Source organism: Oncorhynchus tshawytscha, linkage group LG30 (genome assembly GCF_018296145.1).
Source record: "Oncorhynchus tshawytscha isolate Ot180627B linkage group LG30, Otsh_v2.0, whole genome shotgun sequence".
NCBI lineage: Eukaryota > Metazoa > Chordata > Actinopteri > Salmoniformes > Salmonidae > Oncorhynchus > Oncorhynchus tshawytscha.
The window spans coordinates 472,908-495,772 of record NC_056458.1 but is presented as its reverse complement, the minus strand read 5'-3'; the positions used below and the strand labels follow the sequence as shown (position 1 = coordinate 495,772).

At 41.6% G+C, this 22,865-nt stretch overlaps 1 protein-coding gene across 1 annotated transcript; it reads right to left on the bottom strand.

Annotated features, from left to right (window-relative positions):
* Positions 1-5,470: 5,470 nt before the first annotated feature.
* LOC112229048 (reticulon-3) lies at positions 5,471-20,561 on the bottom strand. Its single transcript, XM_024394935.2, has 7 exons — positions 20,338-20,561; positions 14,367-14,574; positions 14,055-14,193; positions 10,283-10,352; positions 6,355-6,401; positions 6,203-6,261; positions 5,471-5,909 (listed from the first exon to the last, which is right to left on the bottom strand). Exons 1-7 carry the CDS (start codon positions 20,414-20,416, stop codon positions 5,861-5,863), a joined length of 651 nt encoding a protein of 216 aa, XP_024250703.1. The 5' UTR covers positions 20,417-20,561; the 3' UTR covers positions 5,471-5,860.
* Positions 20,562-22,865: the final 2,304 nt, after the last annotated feature.

Here is a 22,865-nt window from a genome sequence, read left to right as displayed (position 1 = left end):
TGATTCAGTTGATTTCAGGATAGTAGCTCCTGCTTGTGACCAGCATGTGAGGCAATATCTCAGATGTGAGAACATCACAGCATGCATATATAGTTTGGCGGCCTCCAGAGGAAGGAAAGGTCTTATCACCCTAAAGTTGGACAATCCAAACTTAACCGTGTTAACCACCTTCTTCACATGTTTCTTACATGTCGAGCTGGAGTCCAAAATGAAACCAAGATACCTGAAGTTAGACACAACTTTCAGATTCTCCCCATTAACAAGAACAGCTCGTTGTTGGGAAGAATCAATGGATTTCTTAGGGAAGTACATACAAACAGTCTTGTCGATATTTACACTACCGTTCAAAAGTTTGGGGTCACTTAGAAATGTCCTTGTTTTTGAAAGAAAAGCTATTTTTTGGTCCATTAAAATAACATCAAATTGATCAGAAATACAGTGTAGACATTGTTAATGTTGTAAATGACTATTGTAGCTGGAAACGGCTGATTTTTAATGGAATATCTACATAGGCGTACAGAGGCCTATTATCAGCAACCATCCCTCCTGTGTTCCAATGGCACGTTGTGTTAGCTAATCCCAGTTTATAATTTTAAAAGGCTAATTGATCATTAGAAAACCCTTCTGCAATTATGTTAGCACAGCTGAAAACTGTTGTTCTGATTAAATAAGTAATAAAACTGGCCTTCTTTAGACTAGTTGAGTATCTGGAGCATCAGCATGTGTAGGTTCGATTACAGGCTCAAAATGGACAGAAACAAAGAGTTTCTTCTAAAACTCGTCAGTCTATTCTTGTTCTGAGAAATGGCTATTCCATGCGAGAAATTGCCAAGAAACTGAAGATCTCGTACAACGCTGTGTACTACTCCCTTCACAGAACAGCGCAAACGGGCTCTAACCAGAATAGAAAGAGAAATGGGAGGCCCTGGTGTACAACTGAGCAAGAGGACAAGTACATTAGAGTGTCTAGTTCGAGAAACAGACACCGAACTGGTCCTCAACTGGCAGCTTCATTAAATAGTTCCCGCAAAACACCAGTCTCAACGTCAACAGTGAAGAGGCAACTCTGGGAGATTTCTTCAGCCATGTCTCAGAGAAACAGAAAGAAATCTAGTTTAGAGTCGTTCAATAAATGTTCTACCTGTTCACTCTTAGAAATAATGCTACGAATATTCAGATGACCTCCCAATATTCTTCTAGGCTTGGAACGAGGGTCCCAGAGCATTTTAGCCTGATTAATGGTTTGAAAAGGTTTCATGGTACAATGTTTTCTAATCGCTGGGTTAAAGGGAACTGAGTTTGACTCGAAGGCAGGTTTTGTTTGGGACATGTATCAAGAGTTGGCATTAAAATGGAATTATCAGCAGATTGCTCATTCTCTTGAAAAGCCATGTTAGCGACAGAAGTTATGCTCACAAACACAGAATGTCCTTCTCTGAACCAGATAATATAGGTTACTCAAATATAGATGATTTCTATCCTTCATCAATGATTTCGGTTTGGATGGCTATTTAGGGGGACTTTTCTCCACTTCTCCCCAGAATGACATCCTCCATATCAGCCTTTCTTTCTGCAGGTGACCTAACTCCAGACTCTGTTGGGGGGCTTGTACCCTGGGCCGCTTGGGTGGATGTTGATTCCAGATTGTTTGAATGAAGGCCAGCGTTGATGTTTGGCTGTCTTCTTTTGTATTCCCCAGAGAGTTGCACCGTCTTCGGGATCTCTTAATAACCTCAATGTTTTCTATTGGGTTGTGATTGTCACTCGTCTCAGTAGCCACTTTCCCAGCTTCATTTTTAGCATTTTTCTTGTTTCTTCTTCTTTTTCTTGGAATGAGAGGTCAATGTTGCAGACTCTGGCTCATCAGGTACCATTCTCCAATGTTCAATTCACTCCGTCTTTGTCCTTGGTAGCCGAGGAATTATTCTCTTCAATCTCAGTCATTTCGGCTGAGATATGGGACACGTCTGCCCTACTCATGGGGACATGATTGTTGTCCTGCAAATAGTGTGACAACGTTTCCTCTATGCACCTTATGCTGTCCAGTGTAGTAGGACTGTACTCTAGCATCTCCTGACCCCCTCTAGCGTGGGATTGTGTCATTAAGTTGTCCAGTGTAGTAGGACTGTACTCTAGCATCTCCTGACCCCCTCTAGCGTGGGATTGTGTCATTAAGTTGTCCAGTGGAGTAGGACTGTACTCTAGCATCTCCTGACCCCCTCTAGCGTGGGATTGTGTCATTAAGTTGTCCAGTGTAGTAGGACTGTACTCTAGCATCTCCTGAACCCCTCTAGCGTGGGATTGTGGGGTCTGAGGATCTCATCTCGGTACCTAATGGCAGTCAGGCTACCTCTGGCGAGCACATGGAGGGCTGTGCGGACCCCAAAGAAATGCCACCCCACACCATGACGGACCCACCGCCAAACCGGTCATGCTGAAGGATGTTGCAGGCAGCAGAACATTCTCCACGGCGTCTCCAGACTCTCACGTCTGTCACATGTGCTCAATGTGAACCTGCTTTCATCTGTGAAGAGCACAGGGCGCCAGTGGCGAATTTGCCAATCTTGGTGTTCTCTAGCAAATGCCAAACGTCCTGCACGGTGTTGGGCTGTAAGCACAACCCCCCACCTGTGGATGTCGGGCCCTCATACCACCCTCATGGAATCTGTTTCTGACCGTTTGAGCAGACACATGCACATTTGTGGCCTGCTGTAGGTAATTTTGCAGGGCTCTGGCAGTGCTCCTCCTGCTCCTCCTTGCACAAAGGCGGAGGTAGCGGTCCTGCTGCTGGGTTGTTGCCCTCCTACGACCTCCTCCACGTCTCCTGATGTACTGGCCTGTCTCCTGGTAGCGCCTACATGCTCTGGACACTACGCTGACAGACACAGCAAACCTTCTTGCCACAGCTCGCATTGATGTGTCATCCTGGATGAGCTGCACTACCTGAGCCACTTGTGTGGATTGTACACTCCGTCTCATGCTACCACTAGAGTGAAAGCACCGCCAGCATTCAAAAGTGACTAAAACATCAGCCAGGAAGCATAGGAACTGAGAAGTGGTCTGTGGTCACCACCTGCAGAACCTCTCCTTTATTGGGGGTGTCTTGCTAATTGCCTATAATTTCCACCTGTTGTCTATTCCATTTGCACAACAGCATGTGAAATTTGTCAATCAGTGTTGCTTCCTAAGTGGACAGTTTGATTTCACAGAAGTGTGATAGACTTGGAGTTACATTGTGTTGTTTAAGTGTTCCTTTTATTTTTTTGAGCAGTGTATATTTGCTGGATTCAGTGTTCTCCGGCAATTGAAGCTTCCCAGCCAGGCCAAATACCCAAACAAAAGGAGATGTCAAAACAAAACAAAAAAATATGGATATATCATTCTGGACCTTAAATCCCCAAATAATCAAACAAACAAACAAGCAAGCCGTCTGGTGAGTATCAATTAACCTATTTACAAAATGAAATTATCTGGCAACAGCTCTGGTGGACGTTCCTCCTTGGAGGTGGCTCTGGAGCACTACACGGACCTCACCAGCCGAACCATTTCTTTGTGGATTTTGATGTGTGCTTGGGGTTATTGTGTTGCTGGAAGATCCACTTGCGGCCAAGTGTCAGCCTCAACCAGGTTTTTGGCTATAATGGCCTGGTACTGATTAAGGTTCATGATTGTTGTTGATCTTAAGGGCCCCAGGACCAGTGGAAGAAAAATCACCCCATGACATCAAAGATCCACTTCCATATTTTACATTAGGTGTGGGGTTATTTTCTGCATATGTACCAAACCCACAACTGGTGTGTGTGGCCAAAGAGCTCTATTTTCATGCCATCCAACAAATCTAAACTCCTGAAGTTTGCTAAATGACATTTGCATTGGAACTATCGGTGCTATGGTCAGATGACATGAAAATAAAACATTTTAGAAAAAAGGCTCAGTGCCGTTATCCTCGCAATGTAAGTAATCGAAAGGTATTGGGAATTGTTTTTATTACTTGTTAAACAAAATCTGAGCAATTGTATTAGTTTACAATAGTATAATCCCCCCCCCCCAATAGCATACAATATAGCTCAGTTTTGTATAATTTATTTTATACTTTCTTTGCTTCTCTGTATCAAGGGTGCAAATAATTTTTGACCTGACTGTATCTTACTTCCCTTGAGATATCCAAGGGGTCCGACCCAGTGTATAGACCCCACTGCTTGTGTACATAGTTGGCCATATAGTGGCCCGAGTGTAAACAGGGACAATAAAGCCATGCATAACCTGGCCAATCAGAGATTGACAACAGGGGTCCTGTGACTGTTTAAGGCTAACTGGGCTGAGGAATAATTGACAACAGACTCTTTGCTCTGAATATCTGGATCCTTCTCTTATAACGTCTATTGGCCAGTATAAGGACAGTTATATCTTATCCACCTTCACCTCTTCATCACCGATTGACCTCATCTAGGGCACATGCTCAGGGGCCCCCCATTGATTTAGCTCTGTTTGATTCACCTAGATCACATAAGAACACGGCATAAACCATGGCAAAATGTGTAGAACTGCAGGAAATTATCTTTAAAACAAAATGTTTCCCTCAGTCCCAAGGCAAAATTAGTACAATTAAAACATCAAAATCTTCTCTCCACCATCAAGATGTTTGTTTTTTCCCCAGGTTTGGTTAGTCCGGCACGGTCATCATAATCACCACCATCAAACTAATAACTCTTATGGGATGACTTCTCAATTTGAAGTACCAACCACATCTGATGTGATCTTGCTCTAGCTTGAGCAATTTCAATCATTCACTCAACGTTTTAACCAAATTGTTCCCTATTTCACATCATTGCCACCATCTACTGCTCAGAATAAAGAACTGTAGCCTCCCTACATCACTCAAACCTTTCATTTGTCATCTCTTTTCCCCCTTCCCCCAAAATTCACAAATTGTCAGGGATGGAAGTAAAATGGGATGAGAGCCAGATGGCACTATATCCTGCGCTGTGGCCTACTCAGTGGAGGGCTATGGGGTGCCATCACCATACTGTACTGCTTAAGCCAGTCTTCCGGTTAAGGTGCCAGAGTGTCATTGAAAAACGTTTTTGGGGGGGATTTTTTCATTCAAGAATTGAAGTGGCATATGTAGCCTACTTACGCAATCAATGTTTGCTTGTCTAACTAACCCTCTTAGGCTGCTCTTTTGCAAATAAATTGGGCAAATGCTAATGCAGCCATATTGAAGTTTGGAACATCTGTGTATGCCTTTGCTAACTGTTTCCCCAGCTCATACACACAAGAGGATCAATCATGACTGATGAGCTTTTTCCAGAGTTTCTTTCATTTTTATTTCAAGTTTGATGAATTACTTACAAAATACTCCGTGCAGTGCAGATACCAAGTGTCTTTAGGATGAACTGAGACGATGCTGAAAAGGTTGAGTGCCCCAGAAACTTCACAATTCAGAAACAGAACACACCAAGTGCTTAAATTATTTTTTTTCATAAATTAAAAATGATTTATTGTGAAAATGTACAAAACTACAACAAAGAACTTTCTCCGCAAAACAGATTAGAGTACAAACATTTGCTTTTTAGAGATGTTACACACCATTCTGTATCCTTGAAATAATTAAAAGTGAATCACTGATTCTCCTGACTTAAACCCCCCCGGTTCAACCAGGAATCATATGTTAAGGAGTACATGGTCTTTGAGGATCAAGAGAATGTACAGAATGTGGATGGCTCCAACAACAAAACACAAGCATTGCACCCTATGCAAGTTAGTTACAACATAGAATATTGAGCGATGACTGCCACTAGTTCGAGCTAGTGGCAGTAGAAGTGAGGGAGATTAGTTGTTGAATAGGGTTCATGGACCATCACTCTGCTTTGGTGCGCTTTACTGCCCCAGGGAGTTTATCTTGAAGCCTGAAAAGGAAATGGGGAAAAAAATGAATAATACTATACTAGAACAAGGTTGGTGTGGCTGGCCTTTCACCTTCATATACACGGATACATTAGGTGTCATATTGTATCTGGACAAAGACAAATCCTTTTAATGGTCCCACCAAGACAGTTGATCATGAAGGTACTGATGCTGCGTTCCTTCATGCCATGACTCCAAAGGTAAAATGTCCACTTATACTGCCGTAAAACGGAAAATTGTGTTCTGTGATTTCACTTTATCTACACATTGATGATTAGAAAAAGAATGCCCTTACTTTGCAAGTGTGACTTCAACTCTGGTGCGAATCAGTTCAATGTATTGATCGATCTGAGTCTGAAAGAGAACAATTTTTAACCAACAAGCACACAGGTTGATAAAACATTAGTAATTGTATGCCAAATAAAAACTGCTTCCATTCACACTTACTTTATTTCTCTCATAAACCAGAGGCGTGCTGAAGAAAATTATATCAGCTGTCAATGAGAAACAGAGTGGACGTCGGTCAAGTATGTCATTTCTAAGGAGGTTTCCAGATGCACTACATTGCCAAAAGTAGGTGGACAACTGCTCGTCAAACATCTCATTCCAAAATCATGGGCATTAATATGGAGTTGGTCCCCCTGTGCTGCTATTATAGCCTCCACTCTTCTGGGAACACTTTCCACTATATATTGGAACATTGCTGCAGGGACTTGCTGCCATTCAGCCACAAGAGCATTAGTGAGGTCGGAAACTGATTAGGCCTGGCTCGCAGTTGGCGTTCCAACTCATCCCAAAGGTGTTCAGGGCTCTGTACAGGCCAGTCAAGGTCTTCCACACCCATCTCAACAAACAATTTCTGTATGGGCCTCACTTTGTGCACAGAGGCATTGTCATACTGAAACAGGAAAGGGTGTTCCCAACTGTTGCCACAGTTGGAAGCACAGAATCGTCTACAGTCGTTGGCCAAAAGTTGAGAATGACACAAATATTAATTTCCAAAGTTTGCTGCTTCAGTGTCTTTAGATATATTTTTGTCAGATGTTACTATGGAATACTGAAGTATAATTACAAGCATTTCATAAGTGTCAATGGCTTTTATTGACAATTACATGAAGTTTATGCAAAGAGTCAATATTTGCAATGTTGACCCTTCTTTTTCAAGACCTCTGCAATCCACCCTGGCATGCTGTCAATTAACTTCTGGGTCACATCCTGACTGATGGCCCAGAAGTTTCCTGGCCATGGACCCAAAATATCGATGTCTTGTTCCCCGAGCCACTTATACCCCAACTACACTGCTCGTGTCGAGTGCTTGAGCGTAGCATTTATTTTTTTAGAAATCTATGTTATTCATTTATTGCGCACGTCGGAGGATGGGTTGGTACCATTCTTTAGTCATGGCTGTGTTCTTAGGCAAAATTGTGAGTGAGGCCACTCCCTTGGCTAAGAAGCAAACCCACACATGAATGGTCTCAGGATGAGACAGGACTGATGGTAGCTCTCCCCTAGTCTTCTCCCTGGACAAGCTTTTTTCCGGTTGCCCCAAACAATCAGGAAGGGGATTCATCAGAAAAAAAACTCAGTCCTCAGCAGTCCAATCCCTGTACCTTTTGCAGAATATCAGTCTGTCCCTGATGTTTTACCTGGAGAGAAGTGGCTTCTTTGCTGCCCTTCTTGACACCAGGCCATCCTCAAAGTCTTTGCCTCACTGTGCGTGCAGATGCACTCGCACCTGCCTGCTGCCATTCCTGAGCAAGCTCTTGTACTGGTGGTGCCCCGATCCCGCAGCTGAATGAACTTTAGGAGACGGTCCTGGCGCTTGCTGACTTTCTTGGGTGCCTTGAAGCACTCTTCAGAACAATTGAACCCCTCTCCTTGAAGGTCCGATAAATGGTTGAAGGCAGCAATATCTTTGCCTGTGAAGCACTCTTTGTGCAAAGCAATGATGACGGCACGTCTTTCCTTGCAGGTAACCATGGTTGACAGAGGAAGAACAATGATTCCAAGCACCAACCTCCTTTTGAAGCTTCCAGTCTGTTATTCGAACTCAATCAGCATGACAAAGTGATCTCCAGTCTTGTCCTCGTCAACACTCACACCTGTGTTAACTTCTTTGGGACTGGGGGGGCAGTATTGAGCAGCTTGGATGAATAAGGTGTCCAGAGTAAACTGCCTGCTACTAAGGCCCAGTTGCTAATATATGCATATTATTAGATTTGGAAGGAAAACACTCTGAAGTTTCTAAAACTGTTTGAATGATGTCTGAGTATAACAGAACTCATATGGCAGGCAAAAACCTGAGAAAAAAATCCAACCAGGAAGTGGGAAATCTGAAGTTTGTAGTTTAACTCATTGCCTATTGAATACAGTGTCTATGGGCACATATTGCACTTCCTAAGGCTTCCACTAGATGTCAACAGTCTTTAGATCCTTGTTTGAGGCTTCTACTGTGAAGTGGGGGCGAATGAGAGGGGATTGAGTCAGAGGTCAGGCAGAGTGCCATGAGCTGACCACGCGATACGTGATAGGGAGTTAGCTTGCGTTCCATTGCAATTCTACATGCAAAGGAATTCTCCGGTTGGAACATTATTGAAGATTTATGATAAAAAGTCCTAAAGATTGATTCTATACTTCGTTTGATATGTTTCTACGAACTGTAATATAACTGTCTGAACTTTTGCATGGACTTGCCTGCGCGTTTGGATTGTGTACTAAACACGCGAACAAAAAGGAGGTATTTGGACATAAATGAGAGACTTTATCGAACAAATCAAACATGTATTGTGGAATTGGGATTCCTGGGAGTGCATTCTGATGAAGATCAAAGGTACGTGAATATTTATAATGCTATTTCTGACTTCCGTTGACTCCACAACATGGCGGGTATCTGTATGGCTGGTTTTTGTGTCTGAGTGCTGTACTAAGCTTTTTTGAAGTCTGACACAGCGGTTGCATTAAGGAGACGTTTATCTAAAGTTCCATGTATAACACTTGTATTTTCATCAACAAGTATGATGAGTATTTCTGTAAATTGATGTGGCTCTCTGCAAAATCACCGGATGTTTTGGAGCTACTGTCCATAACGCGCCAATGTAAACTCTATCGAACAAAACACACATGTATTGTGTAATATGAAGTCCTATGAGTGTCATCTGATGATCATCAAAGGTTAGTGATTAATTCTCTCTATTTCCGCTTCTTGTGACTCCTCTCTTTGGCTGGAAAAAATGGCTGTGTTTTTCTGTGATTAGGCGCTTACCTAACAATCGTTTGGTGTGCTTTCGCTGTAAAGCCTTTTTGAAATCAGACACTGTGGCTGGATTAACGAGAATTTTATCTTTAAAATTGTGTAAAATACTTGTATGCCTGAGGAATTTTAATTATGAGATTTGTTGTTTTGAATTTGGCGCCCTGCACTTTCACTGGCTGTTGAGGTGGGACGCTACCGTCCAGAATATCCTAGAGAGGTTAACGAGTGAATCACTGAAATGTTTTGGGGGGATTTAGTTAATTTGCATGGCAAAGAGGGACTTTGCAATTAACTGCAATTCATCTCTTCACTCTTCATAATATTCTGGAGTATATGCAAATTGCCATCATACAAACTGAAGCAGCAGACTGAAAATTAATATGTGTCATTCTCAAAACTTTTGGCCACGACTGTACAGCTTGTGTGGCCTAACATTTCACGGCTGCGGAGTCGTTGTTGCTACTAGAAGTTTCCATTTCACAATAACAGCACTTACAGTTGACCGGGGCAGCTCTATCAGGGCAGAAATTTGAGGATCTGGCTTGCTAGAAAGGTGGCATCCGATGACGGTGCCACATTGAAAGTCACTGAGCTCATCAGAACAGGCCATTCTACTGCCAATGTGTATCTATGGAGATTGCATGGCTCTATGCTCGATTATATACACTTGTCAGCAACGGGTGTGGCTGAAATAGCCGAATCCACTAATTTGAAAATGGTATCCACAATTCCACATACTTTTGGCCATGTAGTGTAGCGTTGGACACACCTCTAACATGATAGTATTCAATGAATAGCGTTGTGTTAAACTATCAACCCATTAGAGCAGTACTGCACAGGATCTCACGAGGCAACATAAACCATTCAGACCCCCCCTAATGTAAACACAGGTCTGATTGTTTCAATTCAAAATACTTTATCCCATAAGGGACAACATTTTAGGAAGGACTGCAGATACGTAAAAACAACAATCCCAATAGTTGAATGAAAAAAGCATGATAAGTCTAGGTTCCTAGAGAATACTAAAAAACAGACTATCATGAACATAACGTGTCTAAGTGACTGGGTGCACCACACTGTTTTGGGACATTAGACATAAAATCAAAGACTGGAGTGTCTTACTCAGTATCAGGATAGTGATGCCATTGAAGACAGCGCCCACATAAGTCAGCAGCCACATGAAACCAGCCAGCTGCAACAGAGGGACCAGCACATTTCAGACCACCGATAAATGCCATGACAAGCATAAGGGCTGCATTTTCCTTGGCCACAATCGATCAATGTAATTATCATCGAAATTCTAACGTGTTTGAAAAAAAAAGGTTAAAACTATGATAATAAAGGAAGTCGCTCACTCCATGTATAAACACAGTGATGCCGAAACATTGGTAAATACCATTAAATTGCTGGGAGTTTATTCGCCGTTAGTCAGCACCTCCACACAAACTATTATTCTGGGTGTGCGCCAGCTCATGTTTTTTATCTGTTTGGGAAAAAGGAAAATATAACAAGCATAATATGTAGCCTTTATTAAAACTTGTTAGGCTGCCTTCAGCTGTGTAATCCACTCCTTTCTTCATCTGATAAACTCTTAATCCCTAATTTGAACATCAGCCAGGTATTTCTCTCTCTGCCAGTCATCACATGATGGCTTTTCAGGCTTTCTTAGCCAGCCGTTTCAATGCACAATAGTGTGGACTTCAGTGTTGTGAAAACATATCGCCAACGGCACAGAAGTTGACCACAGTGTATATGGACAAAGACTCTTAAGGCATGCAAAAAAAATTAAAACAATTATGAGCCCTATTTACAACCATTTTCTCCTACAGTCAAAATAAATCCATAAAGAAAGTGTATTGCCATTCAGTCTAGATAAAGCTAGACTGACAGACTATTCTGTCATGCATGCGAGTCTGTCAAGCACTGCTAGAAATAATCGTTTAAATCCAATTAAAAGCTACAGTATGTAACTTTAGGCTACCTAACCAAATTCACATAGAAATGTGGGTTATAGATATTTCATTCTCATTGAAAGCAAGTGTAAGAAGTGGTAGATCTGTTCCATGTACGCTATTTCTATGCTTTCAGTTCTTAAATTTCGTTTTTGCGTCTTTTGCTTTCGGTCTTGTACACCAGCTTCAAACAGCTGAAAATACAATATTTTTGGTTACGGAAAATACATTTCACAGCAGATTAGATGGTACAATGACTCTACACAATGACTGCTTGTTTTGTCACAAACTGAAAAATTACAATTTCAGCAATTAGGAAATGGCTGAGCGATTTCTGCATAGTGCATCTTTAAAGGCCATAGCATTGGAAATATCCTAGACCGCAGTAGCCTATAGCCGATGAACACACACTCACAATCAAATGTATTTTAACCCCCTAGAGTCGCAATCTATGTAAAAAAATAAAAATAATGTAAACATCAAAATCCATTAGATTAAACTAGATACGTTTTTTTGCATTGGACACGTCTCAATCCACCACATCCGCCGATGTCACACTTCCACATCTGTGGTGAATGGTGGCAGAGCTAGAGCGGTGTTTGTCAGGCCATGAGACATCCCGAAAATCGATCTTCTCACCAAAACAGGTTGATTTATTATGACCACTATGGAAAGGGGAGACTCTCACGAACATGACGGTGGTTTCGGTTTTACTCTACGACTCCCACAAGTGATACCTAAAGGGGTCCTACAATTTAAAATCAAATAGCTAAATAAGCCATAGTATGACAATCTTAAAACAATTCCATATGTAATCTTAGAACCCCCCCTTTAGAGACCTTTTTATGTCAGCAGTCTGCTTTACAGACACCCAGCCTAAAAGCTCAAAAGAGCAAGCAATGCAGAGGCAGAAGTATGGCTAGAAAAAGACAGAAACCTAGGAAGAAACCTAGAGAGGAATCAGGCTCCAAGGGTGGCCTAGCAGAGGTCGACTAATTAGGACCGATTTCAAGTTTTCATAACAAATCGGTAATTGGCCTTTTTGGATGGCGATTACATTGCAATCCATGAGGAAACGGCGTGGCAGGCTGACAACCTGTTACGCGAGTGCAGTGTCAAAAGGACCTTGTGGCTGCAAGGAGCCAAGGTAAGTTGCTAGCTAGCATTAAACGTATCTTATAAAAAAAACTATAAATCTTCACATAATCACTAGTTAACCTAGTAATATCAACTGTGTGTAGTTAACTAGCTTGTCCTGTGTTGGATATAATCAATGCGGTGCCTGTTAAGTTATCGAATCACAGACAACTTCACCAAACAAAACAAAAGGCACAATCTTTGCACAAATGTACCTAACCATAAGCATCAATGCCTTTCTTAAAATCAATACACAGAAGTATATTTTTTTTAAGCCTGCATATTTAGTTAAAAGAAATTCCTGTTAGCAGGCAATATTAACTAGGGAAATTGTGTCACTTTTGGGTTCAGTGCAAGCAGTGTCAGGGTATATGCAACAGTTTGGGACACCTGGCTCGTTGCGAACTGTGAACAAATTTTCCAGAATTTTACATAATTATGACATAACATTGAAGGTTCTGCAATGTAACAGCAATATTTAGACTTAGGGTTGCCACCTGTTCTATAAAATAAGGAACGGTTCCGTATTTCACTGAAAGAATAAACGTTTTGTTTTCAAAATGATAGTTTCCAGATTTTACCATATTAATGACCAACGGCTCATATTTCTGTGATTATTATATTATAATTAGGTCTATAATTTGATTGAGCGGTGAAAGGCAGCAGCAGGCTTGTAAGCATTCATTCAAACGGCACTTTACTGCGTTTGCCAGCAGCTCTTAGCAATGCTTGAAGCACAGAGCTGTTTATGACTTCAAGCCCATCAACTCCCGAGATTAGGCTGGCAATACTGAAGTGCCTATAAGAACATCCAAAGGTCAAAGGTATATGAAATACAAAATGGTATAGAGTGAAATAGTCGACGCATCACAATTCCTATAATAACTACAACTTCTTAACTGGGAATATTGAACCACCACCTTTCATATCTTCTCATGTTCTGAGCAAGGGAACTTAAACATTAGCATTTTTACATGGCACATATTGCACTTTTACTTTCTTCCCCAACACTGTGTTTTTGCATTATTTAAACCAAATTGAACATGTCCTTATTTATTTGAGACCAAATAGATTTTTAGTTATGTATTATATTAAGTTAAAATGTGTTCATTGCTCATTCAGTATTGTTGTAATTGTCATTATTACAAATATATACAGTTGAAGTAGGAAGTTTACATCCACTTAGGTTGGAGTCATTAAAAAAACTTGTTTTTCAACAACTCCACAAATTTCTTGTTAACAAACTATAGTTTTGTCAGGAGGAATGGGCCAAAATTCACCCAACTTATTGTGGGAAGCTTGTGGAAGGCTACCTGAAACATTTGACCCAAGTTAAACAATGTAAAGGCCATGCTACCAAATACTAATTGAGGGTATGTACACTTCTGACCCACTGGGAATGTGATGAAAGAAATAAAAACTGAAATAAATAATTCTGACATTTCACATTCTTAAAATAAAGTGGTGATCCTAACTGACCTAAGACAGGGCTTTTTACCAGGATTAAATGTCAGGAATTGTGAAAAACTGAGTTTAAATGTATTTGGCTAGGGTGTATGTAAACTTCCGACTTCAACTGTAAATATAAAAAATAAATGTAAAAAAATAATAATAATAACAATAATAATAATAATAATAAGTCCGATTTTTTTGATCCTCCAATAAATTAGTATCGGCGTTGAAAAATCATAATCAGTCGACCTCTAGTGCCTAGTCCTCTTCTGGCTGTACCGGGTAGAGACTTAAGAGTACATGTGGCCATTAATGCCAGATCGTTTTTCAAGAGTGAGTTCTTAAGCAAGTACCTTCAGCGAGTCCACCAGGTCCTCCACCAGCAGCAGTTGCCTGGCCTGATTGATGGCAAGATTCACATAGGTCAGACACACATCCACATATTTTTGGAAAATCTCAGGCTGAACGGTCAGGTCCTTCTCCATCAGAGCCCTGAGGGAGACAAAGATTTACCATCACCAAAAAAACAAAACTAAGCTTAAACTACAACGACTCAAATCAGACAATGACTCCAAGGGGTAAAGTTCAATGTGCCTTGTGTACTACTAAGTACACTAAGAATATATCCTTGTTCTCCCATCATATCTCAAACTGAGCGGTCGTACTTGAAGGGGTGGCCCTCTCCAGACTTTTGCACTGCCTGAATGACAGACTTGTAGACGCGGAAGGTGATTGTGACACAGAGCAGTGCCAGCAGCATGTAGGAGACCACACTGATGACGCTGAAGGTAGCCAGGGACAGAAGGACCAGCAGGGACATGCCAAAGGCCACCGCAGACTTCTTTGGGTCCCGCCAGTACACCAGCTCCATCACTTGAAGAAGGACGAGGGACAAACAGGAGGGAGCAGGATTAATTATCAAGCCAATCCTGACGGTTGGACGATCACATATCTCATTTATATAATGGGCATTTCCATTAACCTCTCTGGGGTAGGGGGCAGTATTTTGACATCTGGATGAAAAGCGTGCCCAAAGCAAACTGCCTGTTACTCAGGCCCAGAAGCTAGGATATGCATATAATTGGTAGATTTAGATAGAACACACAAAAGTTTCTACAACAGTTAAAATGATGTGAGTATAACATAACTGATATGGCAGGCGAAACCCAGAGGACAAACCATCCCCCGAAAAACACTTTCAGTTTACCATTATTTTCAATGGCTAGTACTAATTATAAGCCCAAGTGCTCCTAAACTGCAGTTCCTAGGGATTCCACTAGATGTCAGTCTTTAGAAAGAGTTTCAGGCTGTTTTTTATTTTTTAAATGACCCAGAAAGTGTAGTTTTTTTCTAGGTGGCTCCCATTTTGGCTGTAATGTTTCCAAGCGTCTGGAGGAAAGCGTGTTCTCATTTTTCTCCGGTAATGAACATACTATTCTCCGTCTTAAATTTCATTGTTTATTTGCGTATTAGGATACCTAAGGTTTGATTATAAACGCTGTTTGACTCGTTTGGAAAAGTTTATTAGTAATGTTTGGGATTCATTTTGTATGCATTTTGATGGAGGGAAACAGTAGATTATTGACTGAAGCGCACCAGCTAAACTGAGTTTTTATGGATATAAAGAAGGACATTATTGAACAAAAATACCATTTGTGATGTAACTGGGATCTTTTGGAGTGCCAACAGAAAAGGATCAAAGGCATTTTTTTATATCACTATTTCTGACATTTGTGTCGCACCTGCCTGGTTGAAATATGATTTTCATGTGTTTGTATGCGGGGTGCTGTCCTCAGATAATCGCATGGTTTGCTTTCGCCGTAAAGCCTTTTTGAAATCTGACACGACGGCTGGATTAACAAGAAGTTTAGCTTTATTTTGATGTGTAACATATTTTCAAGAATGTTAAATATTTTAATTTAGCATTTTGGAATTTCGCGCTCTGCATTTTCACTGGATGTTGGCCAGGTGGGATGCTACCGTCCCACGTACCCTAGAGAGGTTAAAAAGGACACTGAGCACCAACATGTGAAGTTCATAGGATCATGTCAAATTGAAAGCAAAGAGATATATATACACAAACTCAGCAAAAAAAAAAAAATCCTCACTGTCAACTGTGTTTATTTTCAGAAAACTTAACGTGTAAATATTTGTATGAGCATAACAAGATTAAACAGCAGACAAACTGAACAAGTTCCACAGACATGTGACTAACAAATTGTATAATGTGTCCCTGAACAAAGGGGGAGGTCAAAATCAAAAGTAAGTCTGTATCTGGTGTGGCCACCAGCTGCATTAAGTACTGCAGTGCATTTCCTCCTCCTCCTCCTCCTCCTCTCCTCCTTTAGTTCCACCTCCCACACATGTAGTGACCTCACCTGGTTTAAATTATGTTTCTAGAGACAATATCTCTCATCGTCATTCAATGCATAGGTATACCTCCACTGTATTCACATCATACTATACCTTTGTCTGTACATTATGCTTTGAATCTGCTGCTTTTACTCTGTTTCGAAAGTACTAGACGACCAGTTCTTATAGCCTTTAGCCGTACCCTTATCCCTCTCCTCCTCTGTTGATGTAGAGGTTAATCCAGGTCCTGCAGTGCCTAGGTCCACTCCCATTCCCCAGGGGCTCTCATTTGTTGACTTCTGTAACCGTAAAAGCCTTGGTTTCATGCATGTTAACATTAGAAGCCTCCTCCCCAAGTTTGTTTATTCAATGCTTTAGCGCACACTGCCAACCCGGATGTCCTAGCAGTGTCTGAATCCTGGTTTAGGAAAACCACCAAAAACCCTGAAATTTCCATCCCTAACTATAACATTTTCTGATAAGATTGACTGTTCTAAGGGGGCGGAGTTGCAATCTACTGCAGCGAGAGCCTGCAGAGTTCTGTCTTACTATCCAGGTCAGTGCCCAAACAATTCAAGCTTCTACTTCTAAATCCACCTTTCCAGAAACAAGTCTCTCACCGTTGCCACTTGCTATAGACCACCTTCTGCCACCAGCTGTGCCCTGGGCACCATATGTGAATTGATTGCCCCCCCCCCCATCCATCTTCAGAGCTCGTGCTGTTAGGTGACCTAAACTGGGACATTCTTAACATCCCTGCCATCCTACAATCTAAGCTTGATGCCATCAATCTCACACAAATGAGCAATGAACCTACCAGGTACAACCCCAAATCCGTAAACATGGGCACCCTCATAGATATCATCCTAACCAACCTGCCCTCTAAATACACCTCTGCTGTCTTCAACCAGTATCTCAACCTTATTGCCTGCGGTCAAACGACCACCACTTATCACTGTCAAACGCTCCCGAAAACACTTCAGCGAACAGGCCATTCTAATCGACCTGGCCTGGGTATCCTGACCTCACTCCATCAGTAAAGGATGCCTGGTTATTCTTTAAAAGTGCTTTCCTCACCATTTTAAATAAGCATGCCCCATTCAAAAAAAAAATTGAACCAGGAACAGATATAGTCCTTGGTTCACTTCAGACCTGACTGCCCTTGACCAGCCCAAAAACATCCTGTTGCGTACTGCATTAGCATCGATTAGCCCACCCGATATACAACTTTTCAGGGACGTTAGGAACCAATATACACAGGCAGTTTGAAAAGGCTAGCCTTTGCTTTCCTAACAGAAATGTGCACCAACTCCAAAATGTTCTGGGACACTGTAAAGCCCAAGGAGAATAGGAGCACCTCCTCCCAGCTGCCCACTGCACTGAGGCTAGGAAACACTGTCACCACTGATAAATCCACAATAATTGATCATTTCAATAAGCATTTTTCTACAGCTGGCCATGCTTTTCACCTGGCTACCCCTACCACGGTCAACAGTCCTGCACCCCCCACAGCAACTTGCCCAAGCCTCCCCCATTTATCCTTCACCCAAATCCAGATAGGTGATGTTCTGAAAGAGCTGCAAAATCTGGACCCCTACAAATCAACTGGAATAGAAAATCTGGACCCTCACTAAAATTATCCGCCAAAATTGTTGCAACCCCTATTACTAGCCTGTTCAACCTCTTTTGTATCATCTGAGATCCCCAAATATTGGAAAGCTGCCGCGGTCATCCCTCTCTTCAAAGGGGGTGACACTCTAGACCCAAACTGATACAGACCTATATCCTACCCTGCCTTTCTAAAATCTTCGAAAGCCAAGTTAACAAACAGATCACCGACCATTTCGAATCCCACCGTAATCTGGTTTCCGAGCTGGTCATGGGTGCATCTCAGCCACACTCAAGGTCCTAAACGATATCATAACCGCCATCGATAAGAGACAATACTGTGCAGATGTATTCAACGACCTGGCCAAGGCTTTCGACTCTGTCAATCACCACATTCTTATCGGCAGACTCAATAGCCTTGGTTTTTCTCAAATGACTGCCTCGCCTGGTTCACCAACTACTTCTCAGACAGAGTTCAGTGTGTCAAATTGGAGGGCCTGTTGTCCGGACCTCTGGCAGTCTCTATGGGGGTGCCATAGGGTTCAATTCTCGGGCCGACTCTTCTCTGTATACATTAATGATGTCGTTCTTGCTGCTGGTGATTCTCTGATCCACCTCTACGCAGACAACACCATTCTGTATATATGTCTGGCCCTTCTTTGGACACTGTTAACTAACCTCCAGATGAGTTTCAATTCCATACAACTCTCCTTCCGTGGCCTCCAACTGCTCTTAAATGAAAGTAAAACTAAATGCATGCTCTTCAACCAATCGCTGCCCACACCTGCATCACTACTCTGGATGGTTCTGACTTAGGTATTTGTAGTTGTCCACATATTCTAGGTGTCTGGTTAGACTGTAAAATCTCCTTCCAGACTCACATTAAGCATCTCCAATCCAAAATTAAATCTAGAATCAGCTTCCTATTTCACAACAAAGCATCCTTCACTCATGCTGGCAAACAAACCCTTGTAAAACTGACTATCCTATCTTTGACTTCGGCTCTGCCTTATGGCAGCTCACTGGTCACCATAGCAGCACCCACCCGTAGCACGCGCTCCAGCAGGTATATTTCACAGGTCATCCCCAAAGCTCACTCCTCCTTTCTTTCCAGTTCTCTGATGCCAATAACTTGAACAAATTGCAATTTTGTTTTTTTAATTAAAAATGACTGAAGCTGGAGACTCATATCTCCCTCGCTAACTTTAACCATCAGCTGTCAGAGCAGTTTACCGATCACTGCACCTGTACACAGCCCATCTGTAAATAGCCCAGCCAACTACTGCATCCCCATATTGTTATTTATTTTGCTCTCTTGCACCCCAGTATCTCTACTTGCACATCATCACCTGCACATCTATCACTCCAGTGTGAATGCTAAATTGTAATTATTTCACCACTACGGACTATTTTCCTTACCTCCCTAATCTTACTACATTTGCACACACTGTACATATTTTTCTATTGTGTTAATGACTTTAATTTTTTATTATTATTATTTCACCTTTATTTAACCAGGTAGGCTAGTTGAGAACAAGTTCTCATTTGCAACTGTGACCTGGCCAAGATAAAGCATAGCAGTGTGAACAGACAACACAGAGTTACACATGGAGTAAACAATTAACAAGTCAATAACACAGTGGAAAAAAAGGAGAGTCTATATACTGTACGCTTGTTTATCCAATTTGTAGCTCTGTTGTTTTTGTCACACTGCTTTGCTTTATCTTGGCCAGGTCGCAGTTGTAAATGAGAACAAGTTCTCAACTGGCCTACCTGGTTAAATAAAGGTGAAATAAATAGAAACAATTAAAAGGCCCCTCCCCTGTGAATATGATGCCAGTTCAGAAAGGACTAGGCTACATCAATTACATATTTCACCTACATGTAATAAGTGATGATCTTGTACACAACTAAGGGTGACTGGTATAACAAAGGTGGCCTAACAACCAGAACAGGGAATGCATCCTTATTTCCTCACAGGAAATCACTGACTTGACAAGGTTGGTTTTGATTATTGAAAGCAAAAGGCTGGTAGCCATGCTTCTGCTCATCCAATTTTAGGCAGGGTAGGGGCGTGTGCTCTTCCCAATCTAGTTAGGCATCTCTCATGTATCCATAGGAGTCTCCTGCATGTGGCAGTATAACGTTAAGAGTCCTAGTAGTCTTTTAGCTAAATGTTAAAGTAATATTTTATTTGAATAAGCTTGCAGCTTTAGCCTCAGTAAGTAGGTAGCGTATTAGTTAGCTTGCAACACATTGAAAATACAATCGTTACCTTGCATAGTTAAGAGATCAGAGATCAGCTGAGTGAACAAACGACCTATTGTGAGTTAACGTCAGCTACTCGAACATACAAAGGCTTTCTTTGGTCTTAAACGGTCCCATTATTTGTGGTATTGGGCATTTCGCTAAACGAAATATAGAGGGCGTTATTTATTGATGTATTTTATTCTACTTAGTTAGCCAACATGTGTCCTGTTGTGACATTGCGAACGTTAGCTAGCTGCTAGGTCAGCCAGCTTGTTGTCAGACGCACCGTTGGTCAAACGAATAAATCTTCCCGCACGTCAATTGTTCGAACTTGCATCGATATATACAAGGGTGGTTGAACTGATCTCGAACTAAGTCAAAATGTTTGCATTCAACACAAAAACGCATTAGAAAATAACGTCCTACCGTAATATGTGGATTCTTTGGTCGATGAAGTGTTCATAGCGCACGAAATCTGGGCAGACTGTGTCGTCGGATCTGCCATTTTTTAAACGTAATAAATTCGATTTGTGTAGCTATATATGTTCTGGTCAAAATCCTCCAAATTCTCTTTTTTTAATGGATGACAGATGGATGCTGAGTTGACTCCCCACGCCCGTTGGTCGTTTTGAAAATGTTTTTTTCTATCTAGTATTCTGGCACAAGCACAAATGATGACGTCCGTTCGTATGGTAATGACGAAACTTTCAAAATAAAAACCCGCATTTCAAAACTGCAATGTGGATTGAAAAATGTAATTTAAGCAATGGCCAATGTTATTGTGACAAAAAGAAAAGGCAATAAGTACTTTTTGAAAACAAATTAAAAAATATATGTTTTTAAATTATTATAATTTTTTTTTACCAATAATGGAAAAAACAATTTTGACACTGGTATGTTGACAACATTGGGCTGTAAAAAGAGAACACTTTTCTACAGGGGTGCAACTTTGGTTTTAGAAGTGAGGGGGACAGAAGTCTGGGCGTCCTCCCATTTTAGGGGCATCTAAAGCTAATTTCTTGGAATTTCTACACAATCTAATATGACCCATAGCCCTTATAGCCCTCTCTATTTACAACAACAAAAAGTAACCAAATGACATTCTCTATATAATTTAATCCAGACCGCCCAGCCAGCCAGAGCCACTTGCACACCCGGCCCCCACCAATCTAGCCAATGACTCAACTATCTGCCCAACACAACTTCCTTCCCACCTTTTTAAAAAAATGTTTTGAGGGAAAGGTTTGGAAATCAAAAGTTGGGTAAAAACACACATACACCTCCTACACATTAACACACAGAAACAGTATATCCTCCATATAATTCATATCAAAGGCCTAATAGTACTGTAGAGCTCTTTTTACTTGCACACAATATAGATGGGTCACCACATCCTACCCCTAGCGGTCCATGGCTTAGTGAAACACTCATTATTGGTTTCAGGTGTGTTAGGCCAAGGCCAGAGTGACAACCAAGAGTATGGCAGACCCCAGGGCTAGGACTGAGCAGCCCAGCAGCTAGGTATTTCCTAAATAGGTATCTCCCCTGACGTGGACGTGTTTTCAATACAGGCTCCTTTTGTCGTACAGTATTCTATATGAGGAATCCAGACCTTATGAAAGTTGCATAGTATACCCTTAATCTTGTACTAAATCAAATCTAGTGATACATAACTTGACATTTCTGCCATACATTGTGACATTGTGGGAGGATAAACCTTCCAATTAATGGCAATACATTTCTTAGCCACAATAAATGCTAGATTACACAGTTTCTTCTGTCTCCATTATCAACATTTCCAAGCAAACAAAAACAGGGAGAATCTGTAGACATGCTGAGATAAAAGGACATAATCTATGCCAGAATTCACAAGACCATAACATTTGTGTTTTACATCTTCAGCAGAGGAATTACATTTCTGAGTGCATGATATTTGGTTTAACTGGTATATAGTATGTTCCAGTGATGGTCTTAAACTGCAGTAATTTACGTCTGACATTATATAAACATGACTAGGCATTCTAACATACACTACTTGACCAAAGGTATGCGGACACCTGCTCATCGAACATCTCATTCCAAAATCTGGGCCATAATATGGAGTTGGTCCCCTTTGCTGCTATAACAGTCTCCACTCTTATGGGAAGGCTCTCCACTAGATGTTGGAACATTGCTGCAGGGACTTCCATTCAGCCACAAAAGCATTAGTGAGGTTGGGCACAGATGTTGGTCGATTAGGCCTGGCTTGCAGTGGGAGTTCCAATTCATCCCAAAGGTGTTCGATGGGGTTGAAGTCAGGGCTCTGTACAGGCCAGTCAAGTTCTCTCACACCGATCTCGACAAACCATTTCTGTATCGACCTCGCTTTGTCATGAATTAACAGGAATGGGCCTTCCCCAAACTTTTGCCACAAAGTTGGAAGCACAGAATCGTCTAGAATGTATGCTGTAGTGTTAAGATTTCCCTTCACTGGAACTAACAATGAAAAACATCCCCAGATCATTATTCCTCCTCTACCAAACTTTACAGTTGGCACTATGCATTCAGGTAGGTAGCGTTCTTCTAGCATCCGCCAAACCCAGATTCCTCCGTCGGACTGCCAGATGGTGAAGCGTGATTCATCACTCCAGAGAACACGTTTCCACTGCTCCAGAGTCCAATGGCAGCAAGCTTTACACCACTCCAGCCAAAGCATAAGCATTGCGCATGGTGATCTTAGCCTTGTGTACGGCTGCTCGGGCCATGGAAACCCATTTCATGAGGCTCCCGACGAACAGCTCTTGTGTTGACGTTGCTTCCGGAGGCAGTTTGGAACTCGGTAGTGAGTGTTGCAACCCGAGGACAGACTTTGTGTATCTCAGTGCAATTATAAAACTGGTGGGGGACAAAAATGCCATTTCAGAATGTGTGGCGGGCGGGGGTTTATGTCACCATTGAAAATGGTTCCCCTGCTT